Consider the following 14,304-nt stretch of genomic DNA (forward strand, 5'->3'; position numbering starts at 1 on the left):
TGTTGATCCTTTTTCCTTTGAGGCCATGTTCTGAGAGCGTGTCGTTTTTGTTTGTCTTTACCAAAGGTCACATGGCTTCTTGGCTCAGAAAAGAAAATTAAATATTTGATATGGATTCATTTCTGAACTCACAAAAATGTTGTCACCTGGCCACTCTCCTGATTTTCTTTTCCAGTTTGAAGGTCTGTCCTTTCTTTGTTTTGTTTTTTTTTTCTTTCAAGCTTGAGAATAACTAGGAGGAATATTGTCTGAATTTTATAAATGTTCTCTGTAGATATCCTCCTCCTCTTCCCCCTTAACGTGTGTAGGACCTCTTCCAGGTGAAGTTCCCTTCCTCTGCATCCACGCCGCTCTGTTCAGGTGCCTGCGATCTCAGCCTCCTTGTCATAGTGACTCTCCTCCTGCAAGGCAGAGCCATGTTGCTGGTCCTGCTCCTCTGGCCAGTCTGACTATATTCTCCCTGTGGATCCCTCTCTTCCCCTTTCAGGAAATCAGCCACTACTCTGAAGTACTCCAGAACTGCAATATGACTCCAGTTACCTTCCTTCATCTCTTCGGTTCCGCTCCTCCCTCCCTCTGTGTCTTCTCGGCCCTCCAGGGTGAACTCACAGTGCCCCCCTCTGTCTGTCAGAGCCAGAAGGAAATAAGGATTGCTCTGGAAGAGGCGAAGGGGCAGAGTGGAGGCAGGCGGGAGGAGAGGGTCGTCGCAGCTGCAGATACAGAGCACAGGGACCGCCACCTCATCTGCGTCTCTCAGGGGTTCGTTCCTCTCCCAGTAGCTGTCCCAGTCCTTGGCTGGGTTAGCCCTCTCGCCCAGTGCCCAGGCCACTGAGGGTGCCAGGCCCCAGGGGGGATGAGAGTCTGAGCTCAGTCCAGAATTTCGAGAGCTTTTTGGAGATCTGGAGACGCTCTGCTGAAGCTGGGCTGAAGAGCAGAAAAGGGTTTCCTCAAAGTCTCTGAGGGAGGAACAGCCCAGGGCCTGATCCACATCCAGGACTTTTTTGAAAGAACTTGCATATCTTATGACCACAGCATGTGAAGAAAAAAAACCAAACATGTTTTATGGTCCTGTCCATGTTTCATTCATGTCTGAACTATTATTAATGCTTTTTCATTTTGCTTTGAATTCTCTCACCTGCTGAGCTTCAGTTTCCAGTGAAACAAAACCCCCAAACGATAAATAGGCGGCATGGCTGTTTCAAACCACAGTTGGCCCAGGAGAACAGGTGAGATGGCCGCGGCTGCTGTCAGGTATGAGCTCGATCCGCTCTCCCCCAAGTAGGAAAGAAGAATCCCCGAGCCTGAACCCTCGCTCACTGCAACCAGCACAGAGGACGGGTGGCGGCTGTGGACATAAGCCACCGCCTGAAAATGGACGACAGCAAAGATCATCGCTGTCAGGTAAGCAAGAAAACAGACTTCAGGTAAGACATCGTAATTGTTTTAAAAAAGGTATATGTATTTTGTTCAGCCTCTATTAGATTTGAAATAGGACTGCAACTAAACATAATTTTATTTGTCCATTAGTTAATGTTAGTATAGTTAATATTAGGAGTATTAGTTAATTTTTTTCCAAGTATTTAAATTGTGAAAGTTTTCAATCATAATTTTCCAGAGAGCAATTTACAATGACATAAAACAGAAAAAATAGCAAACTCATTTGAAAAGATGTGGTTAGACAATTAAATATTGAATAGTTTTACTTTATTAAATGACAAAAGTATTAATCAAAATTAATTATCAATTAATCGACTAAATGCTACCACAAATTTACAACGGTCTCATAAAATCACAATCTCAAGAGAAAAGAAATGAACTCTCCTCCCCTAAACATAAGATTAAAAAAAGGAGTGGATACCTGCTCAAGATCAGCTGGGTCTCCAAACTCAGTCAGTCGTGTTGTGGTCAGCGGGCACCCCGCTGTGCCCCGTGCGTGAAACACCACCACATAAAATCCCTGATGCACAGCCTGATGGCACAGCACCCTCAGGTGGGGGGACATCCCTCCCCAGGACTGAGGGATGAGGAGGAGGACAGGAGGCGTCGCGGTGAAGCAGCCTAGCGCCTTCCCCCCTGACTGATGCTCCTTCCTCCCCTCCCACCTCTTCCTCCCGACCGCCTCGCCCTGTCTTGTTCCCACAGCCCAATCCAGAGCTACAATACCCCCGTCTCTCAATAACAGATTGTCTCTGGTGAACTGCAGCGTGTCTCCATGTTGTCCGCACAGCAGGCTGGACAGAGTCTGGAGGTGGGGGTCTCCGCTAGGCCAGGAGGCCAGTCTCTGCCTGGCCAGAGAGCGACAGTGCCGGAGCAGATATTTAGCCAGCGCGGTGGGTTTGCAGATGAGCCTGGGTCCATCTGAGGTCTGTCCCGACCCAGACAAAACGTCTGACGCTGGTGGTCCTGCCTCCTTGGTCCATGCTCTTGTATCCTTCTGTGGCAGTTCCAGGATTAGGCAAATAATGACCCAGAGTCTCCAGCCTGCGGCCTTGACAGCCAACCTCATCCAGCTGTGCACCCTGGGCCAGCGGAGAGCCAGAGACAGCAGCAGCAGTAACAGACATGGGAGCAAACAGAACAAACAATCCCACACAAATGATGCCATTGGTAAATACAGAAGATAGTAGTTTAAAAAACCAATGCCCTCTTTGGGAAATTAGGTGTTTGCTCGGTGACATCTGACCCCCATATTTTAGAAAATCCTGCCTTGTTGCCTCGTACATCAGAAATAAGATCTGTCCTGATGTTCTGAATAGTCGTCTTCTTCCTCTAGTTTATTAAGAAGGCTAAAGAGAAGTATTTAATTACTGACAAACAAAAAAACACCAAAAAAAGAGAACTCTAGGAAAGACTTGGTCCTGTAAACTGTTGTCTCTCAACTCCTGCTGCTCCAACTCCCTCCGCCCTCTCTCCTCCCTCCATAAATCATTTACTGCGAGCACAAGCCCTGATAGACACTGAGCAAACACAGACCACATACATCTGTCCTGTTAATGCTAATGTGATTATACAGGAGTCTTTGACCTTGTTCCATGTCTGCTATTATTTCTTTTGCATTCTTACTCCAGTTTACCTGTGAATAGTTTTCATATTGTGCAGTCTTTGTAAAGTTTCCTTCGACACTTTTATTCTAGCTCTAGCTATATAAAGAGAGATGCGTAATGACAGATGAATAGCAGCGTACAATCACAATGAAGGGCCATGTTTTATCATCATCATTCCACCTGTAAGCTCAACTACAAGCTGCTCTTTGTATATATTATATATATTGTTCTTTTCAACAGTTTAACCATTGCAAGAGTAAGTTCTCAGTTTAAGTGCGCTGGAGGTTTCTAGATTCCACATTAAACTTGTCAGTAAGTTGCATATCAAACCACAACAGCTGCCATTTTTGAGGTCGTACACAGAAGGCTTAAACTCAGATTTAAGGTGAACACACACAAAAGAAAAACGTCCTTCTTCCTGCTGCTGTCATGTGCTTTACCTCCAAAAACAGGTTTCTCACACAACCTGCCTTCATTCATAAAGATGAAAGAATTCAAAACAGAAACAGCAGAGAGCTCTGTCGTGAGCTTTTTTTTTAATAGTGAATTGAAAGGAGTAATAACCTTTAACTGTCCAGTCGGGAAATCATTCAGTGAAGCATCTTGGAATCCGTCAGTCCGTCCACCACTTTTGCCCAGACTGAAGTATCTCTACAACTACATATATTTTGTACATTCATGGTCCTCAGAGGATTTTTGCTCATACTCTGACTTTTCCTTTAACGTCATCAGCAGGTCAAGTTTTTACCTATCAAGTGAAATATAGTGTATCAAGATCTACTTGATAAACTGGAGAAAACATGTCATGGCTCCCAGAGGATCTCCTGACTTTTCCTCACCATCATGAGGTCAACATATGTGGGTTTTGAGTGAAATGTCTACTGGTAGGATTCCCTTGAGATGCGGTACATTTGTTAGACATGTTGTGTCCCCCTCCAAATGAATTGTAATAATTTTGGTGATCCCAGGCTTTTCCTCTACTTAACAAATGTTAGTATGGTCACATGCTAAACTAAGATTAGGAGCATAATAACCGTTACCTGCTTAACATCAGTAGCATTTTACCTAAAGCACCATTGTGGACATACAAAACACCAAAAAACACCAAACCAAACATGACATTGAAAATGAAGTATGGTTTGAACTCTTGTCTCTCCTCCAAAACAGTTTCTAATGAGTCAGAATCTAAACCACCTACAGAGCTTAATAAACATGTTAATCCTGTTCCATCATTGGCACTAAAACTGGTGCTCCAATGTTAGGAACAGGCTTAGTTATACTCAGGTTTAAGTTTAGGCTGCCCACTTTGTTCTTAGGTCACACAGCGCAGCACTTGAGCTAACTAGCTCACTTGGTGGTCTGTAATGGTGCTTTGATCACTTCTGTTGAACAAAGACACATCTAGTGCTCATGTGGGGATTCCTGAATCCTTAATTTTGAGTTCCCGAATCATTCTGTCTTAATTAACCCTTTATAGGGCACTCATTGAAATACTTAGAAATTTCAACCCTAGACCATTACTGGTGGTCATTACAAGACTTTTTTTTCTTTTGTGAGTTTTTCAAAAAAATGTTTAATGCTATAGTGAAAATCAAGGTCAATGAAGTTACCATATATGGTTTCTTGCCGGTCTGTCATGTAGCCTGATTGTCGCTGATTGGCTTGGAGAAATATTGTAGTTCTACTGCCTCATGGTGAGGCAAGGGGCGGCATTTTGAACTCCCACTTAAGTTACCAAATGTGGTCCCTTGCCCGATGAAGGGTTAAAGAGTTTGGTCTCAACCTGCTCTTTATGGAAAGCGTCTGGAGATAACACAATTATGAACTGGCGCTTTATAAATAAGGACTGACTGATTGATTGATTGATCTAGTGCCCTACATCAGTCTAAATCAGTGTGTATGACCAGTGTAAATCATTAAACACTGCTGCTTCAGTTGCAGCCTGTGAAAAGACCTGTATAAGGTGCAGTTATTAACTTTCGTTTCCCTCCCAGGTCCAGCTTAACATCCTGCTTCCTGATATCTGACATCTTGCACATGTTGGTGCTGAAAACTCACAGTAAAGCAAGTTGGATTGTAAGATTGTTGTGTAGCTGTACGAAGAAAGTGTTCTTCTCTGTACTTCCTGTCATCAGCCAGTGCAGCTACAGCACAAAGCCTAACAATTGTGTTTCTGCTGTATGTATCACAAACATCTGATGCTGTCAGAGTAGAGGAAAGGCACGACACAGTCACCGTCATGCAGCAGTGTTCTCACTCTCATCATAAACGATAAAACAAACAATACAGTAACTTTAAAGGATCTATTTAATTTGCATCTGTACACTAGCTGCCTGTCGGTGTGTGTTTTTTCCTTCATTTTCTGTTCTTGCCAATCTGATTTTCTTTTTTCATTCAGAAGAATGTTGGATGCCATCCAAAACACATTCCAACAACCAGCAAGTTTTGGTTTTGTGTTGGTTACTCCCATGTAGAAAATGTTGAGTACACCAGTGCACGCAGCAGACACCAACAATACAGGAAAAGAGACATTTTAAAGGTTTAGCTCTGTATCTGCCATTCATTGTGTGTTATTTCAGACATTTAAGTTTTATTCAGTAGCCAGACTTTGCCTGGTCTTGCTTTATTCAGAAAGAAATACCGAAATCATATAAATTATTACCCATCTTAGCTAAACAAGGTTTGGTAAAGTTTGGTAAGACATTCATAATCGAAACAGCCATTAACGTGCTACTGATTTTAATGTTTCTTTTTTATACAATCATACATAACAGGTAGAACGAGTCCTGCCTGACCCCACCCTGGCCGTGGCGCACTATAAAACAGGTTCTGACAATATTGAGGACAGGACAGTATCCTCAGGACTCAAGTACGGACCTCATTCGTTTTGCAGTAAGTGTACCAGGCATTGCAACAGAAGAAGACAATCTTTGAAAAAATCCTACTAAAGAAATAGTTGTTTCTTTTTGTAAGACTTTTAGTCAGCTGTCATAGACAAAGGAATTTCCATTCATTAGGCAGAATAAGTTATTATTTCAAAAGTGGTCATTCTTTAATCTGAAACTTGAATTGAGATTGCAACAGTTGTTGGGAGCATATGGAGAAGAGATTGAGCGCTCATGGGAAGTCTGTGTAATCACTGTGTGTGACATTTTTTTTACATTAAGTAGGTTGTTGTGGCAAAGTGTGAGCTGGTTCCAACAGTTTGTGTCGTTGGAGTAACGGGGCTCCGCTGCATCAAAATGATCTTGTTTTGTTTTTAAGAGTTTGAAGTCCACAGCACTGATTATATTATGGTGTATTAGCAAATGCCGACAAGTAATTTTATTTTATGATCGGAGTTGTAGAGACATCTCCCCGCTGACAGCAGTCCACTTAATTCAGCTCTGAGTTACAAACAAAAAAGAAAAATTGAAATTCATTTACTCTTGCTTGCCTGCTGCATTAATGACAATGACGACATTTTAATGAATTTAGGTAACTTTAGGAAATGCTGATGTGCAATAACTGATACCAGGTGCTGCACCTCTGAAGGAAAATGTAGTTAAATAAATGTGTTTCTGTGTTCTTCAGACTACTTGACAGCTTGAGGAGTGATGTGTTCAGCGCTGGCTGTGTTGTGCCTCCTGCTCCTGCACACAGGAGCTCAGGGGTTTGGGATTTTGCCAGGAAAGTCTTTGGATCACCTGGAAATTACTGCAAAAGCCATTTTGGAAGCCACTGTGCAGGCGTGCCGTTCTCTGGCCCAAGCTGAGGGGGCAGACTTCACTTTTCCTGTAAGAATTCACTTCAGTTAAGTAATTTTAACAAAAATGAGTGCATCATTTTTGGTTATGTTAGAACTATTTGGCTGTGTGTGTGTGTGTGTGTGTGTGTGTGTGTGTACACAGGCACAGCCCTTCACTGCAGAGGCTGTTGCTGTAGCCTGCGGTGCACCAAAGTCCTCCAAGAGTTTCCGCCAAGCCATCACATTCATCATATTTAGGAATATACGAGTGGATATCCGTCACGCCCTTAATGGTAGCTTCCACTTTGATGAGGAAATGTTCGTTCAAGGAAGGAACATCATCACTGAGGGAATACAGGCTGTCAAAGCAAGCAACAAACAAGAAAACTTTGAGGCAGCAAGGCAGAAACTGGGAGAGATTTTCCATTCGTTACAGGTATTTATCATTATTTTTAGAGGCATTACTGAAGCTGAAAAGATTCAAAGATGGATTATAAAACCTCATCTTCTTTTTTTTTTTTGGTCAACCTGAAGGACTTCTACAGTCATAGCAACTGGGTGGAGCTGGGAAACAAAAACCCAAACCCTAATCTGATCAGATCAGACACCAGCATTGGTAACATAGCAGGTAAAGAGATGGTATGATATGAAGTATGACTGCGTTTGGCGGTGGTGACAAACAGATGGCAACACTGATGAGGAATGTAGCTTGGATGTGGTTGCACAGAAACTATTTCAAAGAAGAAAACGCAACTAAAATGTTTACATCTCCACAGCTGAAAGCAGGGCGACTTGTCGCGACTGTGACGGCGACGACTGCAGGAACAACATCTTGGAGGACATCATAGCGGAGGGGATACTGACCTCTGGATATTTTGGTGTTGTGCTGTTTGTCTCAACCAAACCAAAAGGTAAATGACTCATTCAAACACTAAAGCCACAGCATTCAGTTGCAAGACGGTCCACATGAACATACATTGTGTGGCTTAATGTTGTATTTGATGGTAGTTGACACATCAACACATTCTCTTGTGTTATCAGCATTGCAAAGATGTTGTGCCCAAAATACACACGCTAGTCTGTCATGTCTTAGTATCATTATTGCATTATGTGTCTGTCATCAGCACAAATATGTTATTAACTGACCTACTATGCTCAACCTTTCAAACCTGTTTTAACAGCAGAAAAATAAAACCGCATACACACAGTTGTTCATAGCACATTTTGTCAATTTAAAATTTAAAAAAAAAAATGTGATTTAAAAATTTTATTTAATTTTATAAAAACTCATTCACACAATGTTTCACAACAACTTAGCGCTGCATTTTCTGTAGGGTCACATTGTGGGGAAAGTTACTGATTGCAACTTTCACAAAACAACGAGAACTCATGGTCCACTTACTTCCTTTTTTTCTGGAGCTTTTAATTTGATCACTATTCCATTCAGTTCAATGTGAGATTGCCTACAAAGTTACCGGACACTGGTTTGATCAAAGATGTTTCTGGTTTTTTAAATTGTAGCCAAAAACTGACTCACATTGATTCCTCTCAGAGGTACAGGACAGTGACGGCTTGTAGTGACGATGATGAAATCTGTGATATATTCTTAAACACATCCATCCACTGGCTGTTTGGGGCCGATGGATGTGGACTCTAGATTCCAGGCTCTTAATAATCAAAGATTTAATTTTTGCTTATTTGCACTGTTGCTCAAGAAAACCTCACCTTTGCATCCTGAGCTATTCTAAAGTTTTCTGCGAAAGCTTTGTGTTTTCTGCCTTGGACACATTTCCACTTACAGCTACAAGAGATATTCTTTGACCTCGCTGCTTTTGAGTGTAGTCATTATACCTAAAAATCTGCTGTGTATACTACCGCTGTGCGTCTCTCCAAACACACACGTCATCATGATTGTCTGCTTATTTTCTCAAAACATTCCTGAAATGATTCAAGTAAAAGCTTCTACTAAAAGCTACACAATCAGTAAGGAGTTGCACTCAATGGTCTACAAAAATATAAGCAAATATGTAACCAGTAGAATCCTCCTCAGAAAAGAAGGAGACACAGATGAGATTTTTTTCATCTTTTATCATCTTTTTCTCATTTTATTTGTCAAATAGGAAAATGCAGCCACGGAGGAGCAGTTGATCAAACGAGTTCCATCGAACCTAAAGGTGGGATCAACAAGGACAGTTTGGAAGCCAGCCATGGACATCTCCACACTGAGGCAGCAAATATGGCGATAGCTGCAACCACTGAGCTGCTGGAGGACATTCGAGGGGCTGCTGATGACAGATTGTTCCTACAGTATGAAACCCACTCTGCACGCTTCACGCTTTTTACTGCAAGAAGGTGTAGAGTCATTCAAAGTCTTCTCATCAAAGGCTTTTTATGTGCTTGTTTTATCGGTCTACCCAACTCTCAGGATGATGGGAATCTCCAAAGGGTCCAGTAAAGCTCTTTGTTTTGTGATTGACACCACAAAGAGCATGAGCGATGACATAGCAGCTGTGAAGGACGTCACCTCCTCTATAATCAACAGTGAAGTGGGAACTGAGAATGAGCCTGCGGTTTACATTCTCGTACCTTTCAATGATCCAGGTGGGATATGTGGGAAGCTACAAATTTGTCTAATTAACTCTGACATGGAAATCAACTCCCAAAAGAAATGACATTTCTGTGTGAGATGAGGAATAAAACGCATTTCTTTTTCCTGTCTCCAAATGAACTTAAGGATTCGGGCCGCTGATAAAGACTACAGACCCAAAACTCTTCAAGGATGTGGTCGATTCGCTATCAGCTTCCGGTGGAGGAGACGAGGAGGAAATGAGTCTTTCAGGCCTTCAGGTGCTGTGATGGGCGGCTTTTAACACTTCAAAGTCTGTCCCGAAAAAAGTCTGTTGACGTGTTAACAGGTTTAACTAAAATTATCGTTGCTATTCCACACTCTTTTGCTCATACAGCTGGCTTTAAGTAGCGCTCCTTCAAATTCTGAGATCTTCCTCTTCACGGATGCACCGGCCAAAGATAAACACCTGAAAAGCACAGTGATCGCACTCATGGAGCGGACCCAGACTGCGGTGAGTATTTAATCTGGGGGATGGCATGAATGAATTTGCTGTCAGTATAAAATTGCACTCATCTATAGTGTGATACTGTGAGAATATCTCAACGTATGCTTGATTTTTATTGTAGTTTTTGCTTTAGTAAAAATGTATTAATGATTCCCTATGCTCTGTATGCTTGTTTATGGTGTACTATTGTGCACCTACTTATCTGACTGGCTGTGGCCACACCTATGGGTGCCACCAAGACTAGTGCTAGTCTGTTAGATTCCTCTGAATTTGACAAAAAGCCACTTTGGGCTAGAAACACTGAAGAGCTGCAACAATTTGTTTTCTACATCTTTAAAGACAAAATAAGAGTCTGACAAAACATGAGTATTTATTTGTTTGGTTGTTTCCTTTGGCTTCTTTGATTGCAAAGTGTGAGTGAGTGTTGCTCAAATAAAACAGCACATTTAAAGGCATCATTTTGAGCTCTAGGAAGGGATGGGTATCTTTCACTATTCTCTCTTCACACTGTATAGACTGATAAAGCAGATAGTCCGTCGCTGTGGCCCTAAAACATTGCAATTCTCTTAATGTCGTTCAGAAATGGTAGTATTGTATCTTTTTTGGAAGAAATAACCGAAGAAACGCATTTTTGTACTCTTTTCTTGCATTAATGGTTACTAAAGGCCCTCCTGATTTGATTAACGTAGTTCTCATTCCCCTTTTTTTCCTTTCCAGGTGAACTTCATGATTTCTGGCTCAACGGTTCTCAATCGTAGGAGACGGAGTAATCAGAACCTGCAAAACCACAGTAGGATATCGGCATCAGATGCCCAGCTGTACAGAGACCTGGCTCAGGTCTCAGGAGGTCTGGCTATAGAAGTCGCAAAGAGTGAGCTCCCCGTGGCCACCAGCATCATAACAGAGTCCTCCAGCTCCTCTCTGGTAATACTGCCAAGATCTCATGACTAGTTTGTTTTCTCAATTCGAAGATTTCAGCTGTATCATCTGTTTAATGTAATCTCCTAGGTGACCCTACTGCAGGCGGCCAGGACTCCAGGAAAGGCAGATGATTTCCCTTTTATAGTTGATGAAACGATAACAAAACTCACAGTTTACATCACTGGGCGCTCTGTCACTTTCACTCTCATCAGCCCCACAGGTAAGACTGCCTTGATACTAAGATATATTATATTATTATTTCCTCTTCATGAACTCTACAGTTAAGGCTGTATGTGTATTATTCTAGCAACAGTACATCACATACCTGATGTTAATTTTGAGTCATCACAATATAATTACAGATCTTTGGCACGCTCTGCAGGCTTTTATCACATTTGCATGATTGCTTTATGTAACAGAGCAGCATATATAAATCACAAAATTAAATGTATTTATTCACTCAGAGATTTTATGATTTCTTGCACTGGTGCAAAGAGACTAAGACTGTTGGGGGAAAGCTTCCAAAAATACTCATTCTAAGACAAATAAGAAAATACTTTGGGACAGTCTTTTTTTTGCTACAGGAATCAACATAACAGTGATGACATGGCGTAAAGTCATTCACTCATTCAAACGATCAATTGCAGTTATTTTTCTTTAACAAATAATGTACTTTTGCTTGAAGGTGAATCTCAGCAAAGCACCGACACGACAGGATCATTGATCACTGCGTCCACGACAGCAGGAAACCTCAAGACTCTGCAGCTGAAAAATCAAGTTGGACAATGGGAAATCAAAATGGTGTCAACTAACCCCTACACTCTGAAGGTCATAGGTGAGACCTCCGAGACTTGATGATTTAAGATTTGATGTATTGGAAGATTTGAGCTGAAATCACCAAAAGGCTCCTTCTATAAGTACCAGCCCACGTCAGTTTTAGCTCCTGTTCCACTGGCCGGTTTAATTTCTTGATTTCTTTTTAGCCATGTTAGCAGCACAGCTCCAGGGAGGACATTGTTGGTCTGCTGCTCGGTCCACTTTGGTCTAGAAAAAGTTAAAAAGAAATACCTTGGCAGCTATCAATGTCATTATATGAACTGTACCAGACTTTAACTCTATTCACTGTATTCACTCCTGTCAGCTCAGCCTGACTGTGTCTTCTGTAGCTCCAACTACAGCTACATACTTACAACAGTTAACACAGACTGAAAACTTGCGCAATGTTATGGTAGTGAAAAAGAAACATCTACTAGGAAGTAAGGGAAACAATGTACGGCTTGTTCATGCAATATTTTTTCATTTGTTATCCTCATGACTTTTTATTTGCAGGTCAGAGTCCCGTTGACTTCCTGTTTGACTTTGTGGAGGCGTCGCAGGGCCCATTCAAGGGATTCGATGTTCTTGACACACGTCCCAGAGCTGGTAAAGGAAACTGTTAAGATGTGAATTTAATGATATGCTGATGTAACATAAAATCATCATATAGTGTCATTTCCTTTTCTTCAAAGGTGTCAACGGTAGCTTGTTGGTGTCTCTGACGGGGAGTGACTCGGCCATCGTGAGAGAAGTCACTCTGATTGAATCATCGGGGTCGCAGGAGATTAAAGGAGTTGTGGAGCCACAAGGGAATGGAAACTTCCTCGTTCAGGTTGACAGGATACCATCAGTGGAGTTTGTGGTGCGGGTGAAGGGGCGTGGTGACGGTGTTACCCCCAGAGACTTATCAGTCTTCCAAAGACAGTCATCCACCAACTTCAGATCCTCCAATGTGACTATTACTGTGAGTACTCATCCTAGGCCATTGCTGTGCTGAGGGAGCATCACATCAAACATGAAAGGATGTGCAGCAACTTAAAGTTTAAATGTTCTCTGCACAGTAAACTGTAAAACAAGGCTTCATCTCGCCTGATCCCCTTTTTGTTAAGGCTGATTCAAACAGCATCATGGTGCCAGGAACGCCATTCTCTGTGCCCTTCTCTGTGATGACCACTGGAATAGGAGGAAACTTCACCATACGAGCAACCAACAACCGAGGTTTTCAGTCAACATCACCAGCCAATCTATTCCTGGATACCGGGAACAGTGCTAACGGTACAGTGACACTATCAGCACCTCTTAACACCCCATCTGGTACTGACGTCACCCTGACCATTGAGGCCGAGGCTCCGGGGGCCCAAGATACAAACTACGTCATGCTGCGCTTCTCCATCGTTAACACGGTAATCTGAAATCTTGATTTTTAAGTAAGTGGTAGCTATTGCTGTTCTATGATTATTATTATGGTTGTTTGGTGTGCATCTCCCTTACCACCCCCCAACCTCCTCCTCTCTCTCTGTCCAACCCCCACCCAACATGAACCCTTACCAAAAGCCGCCTCTGAGCCTGGTTCTGTTTGAGGTTTCTTCCTGTTAAAGGGGAGTTTTTCCTGCCTGGAGTAGAGGTGTCATGAAATGAAATACTTAACCTGAGTAAAATTTACTTTGTTAAATTATAAAAGCAACTTCTTCTCCTCATAGGTGACCGACTTCACTGCGCCGGTGTGTCAGCTGCTCAGCCTGCAGTCGAACTGCTCTGACAACTGCAGCTTATCCACGTGGAGGTTTTCTGTCCGGGTGACTGATGGGGCTGAAGGGACGGGTGTCGACCGTGTTAGCCTCAAAAGGGGCAACGGGACCCTGACCACCAGCCTGGCCGCTGACAACGAGAACATAACGCTGGCATCCTACAGTGCTTCTTGCTGTTCGCCTGATATGGAGATGCTGGTCGTGGATCGAGTGGGTAATGTAGGCTCTTGTTTCTACACCGTCCAGCAAAATCCACCTGCCGCTATCTCTGTGTCGCCCAGAGTCGCCCAGTCACCCCTTCTTTGCCTAAGCATAGTGGTGTTAGGGCTCCATATACTGACAGAACTGGGCATCCAGTGATTGACTCAATCGACTGAGTACTGTGAAAAGGGTGGCAAACTGTAACCTGCTTTAGCTCATTGTAGATTTTACTGTGCATTTCCTTTCTGCTTCACTTTATGGTTCAGCAAACAACTGTTTTCAAGAAAGCTCTGATAAATCAACTACTACGTTTTTAAATGTCCCTCTCTCTTTCTCTCTCTGTGTTGATGCACTGCTAGTAGATACACAGAGCCGAGTGGGAAGCAGAAAGAGAGACAGGTCAGCCAATGTGTTGCAGTAGTCTAGTGAACTAAAAATAAAGCACAAACTTGCAAAAGGGGTTTTTAAAATCCTCAGAGATTTGGGGAAAGCTGTTGTGCTGTGGAGGAAAGTTGGAGGCTTATTTTTTTGTCATAAACAGCATCACACCTATGTCATCTGGCCAATATTAAATTGGAAAGCAGCTAATCTGTTATTGAGATGCTAAAGTATTGCATGTTGGTAAACCCCCCACCCCCTCCCAAACTGTTTGTCTGGCTGTGTGCATGTGACACTAGTTGCTTAGTTATTGTTTTGTCATTTCTCAGTAGAAAAAAATCAACTCTGAAATGTTGTAACGACAGACAGCAGAGGCAGACATTTTTAAAAAACAC

The 14,304-nt window shown here is 42.5% G+C and overlaps 2 protein-coding genes across 2 annotated transcripts; one reads left to right on the forward strand and one right to left on the reverse strand.

The window, feature by feature from the left end:
• Window positions 1–295: 295 nt before the first annotated feature.
• Window positions 296–2,605, reverse strand: LOC139213559 (protein ABHD15). The gene is made up of 3 exons (XM_070844290.1): window positions 1,859–2,605; window positions 1,136–1,365; window positions 296–1,019 (listed from the first exon to the last, which is right to left on the reverse strand). The coding sequence occupies exons 1-3, from the start codon at window positions 2,603–2,605 to the stop codon at window positions 296–298; spliced, it is 1,701 nt and encodes a 566-aa protein (XP_070700391.1).
• A 4,035-nt stretch (window positions 2,606–6,640) lies between these two features.
• Window positions 6,641–14,297, forward strand: LOC139213242 (von Willebrand factor A domain-containing protein 7-like). The gene is made up of 15 exons (XM_070843900.1): window positions 6,641–6,820; window positions 6,935–7,207; window positions 7,306–7,399; window positions 7,548–7,682; window positions 8,892–9,078; window positions 9,197–9,372; window positions 9,506–9,618; window positions 9,735–9,851; window positions 10,563–10,769; window positions 10,854–10,986; window positions 11,452–11,601; window positions 12,096–12,188; window positions 12,275–12,546; window positions 12,692–12,985; window positions 13,283–14,297. Exons 1-15 carry the CDS (start codon window positions 6,641–6,643, stop codon window positions 13,688–13,690), a joined length of 2,832 nt encoding a protein of 943 aa, XP_070700001.1. The 3' UTR covers window positions 13,691–14,297.
• The last annotated feature ends 7 nt before the right edge of the window (window positions 14,298–14,304 follow it).

This window comes from Pempheris klunzingeri, chromosome 14, assembly GCF_042242105.1.
Source record: "Pempheris klunzingeri isolate RE-2024b chromosome 14, fPemKlu1.hap1, whole genome shotgun sequence".
Classification (NCBI taxonomy): Eukaryota; Metazoa; Chordata; class Actinopteri; order Acropomatiformes; family Pempheridae; genus Pempheris; species Pempheris klunzingeri.

Coding starts and splice junctions, on each gene's coding strand:
- LOC139213559 (XM_070844290.1), bottom strand. CDS start 2,605: ATGGCATCATTTGTGTGGGATTGTTTGTTCTGTTTGCTCCCATGTCTG. Junction 1,366..1,858: donor ACCCAGCTGATCTTGAGCAG/GTATCCACTCCT, acceptor GTCCATTTTCAG/GCGGTGGCTTATGTCCACAG. Junction 1,020..1,135: donor TGGAAACTGAAGCTCAGCAG/GTGAGAGAATTC, acceptor TGTGGTCATAAG/ATATGCAAGTTCTTTCAAAA.
- LOC139213242 (XM_070843900.1), top strand. CDS start 6,641: ATGTGTTCAGCGCTGGCTGTGTTGTGCCTCCTGCTCCTGCACACAGGA. Junction 10,987..11,451: donor CACTCTCATCAGCCCCACAG/GTAAGACTGCCT, acceptor TTTTGCTTGAAG/GTGAATCTCAGCAAAGCACC. Junction 12,189..12,274: donor TGACACACGTCCCAGAGCTG/GTAAAGGAAACT, acceptor TTTTCTTCAAAG/GTGTCAACGGTAGCTTGTTG.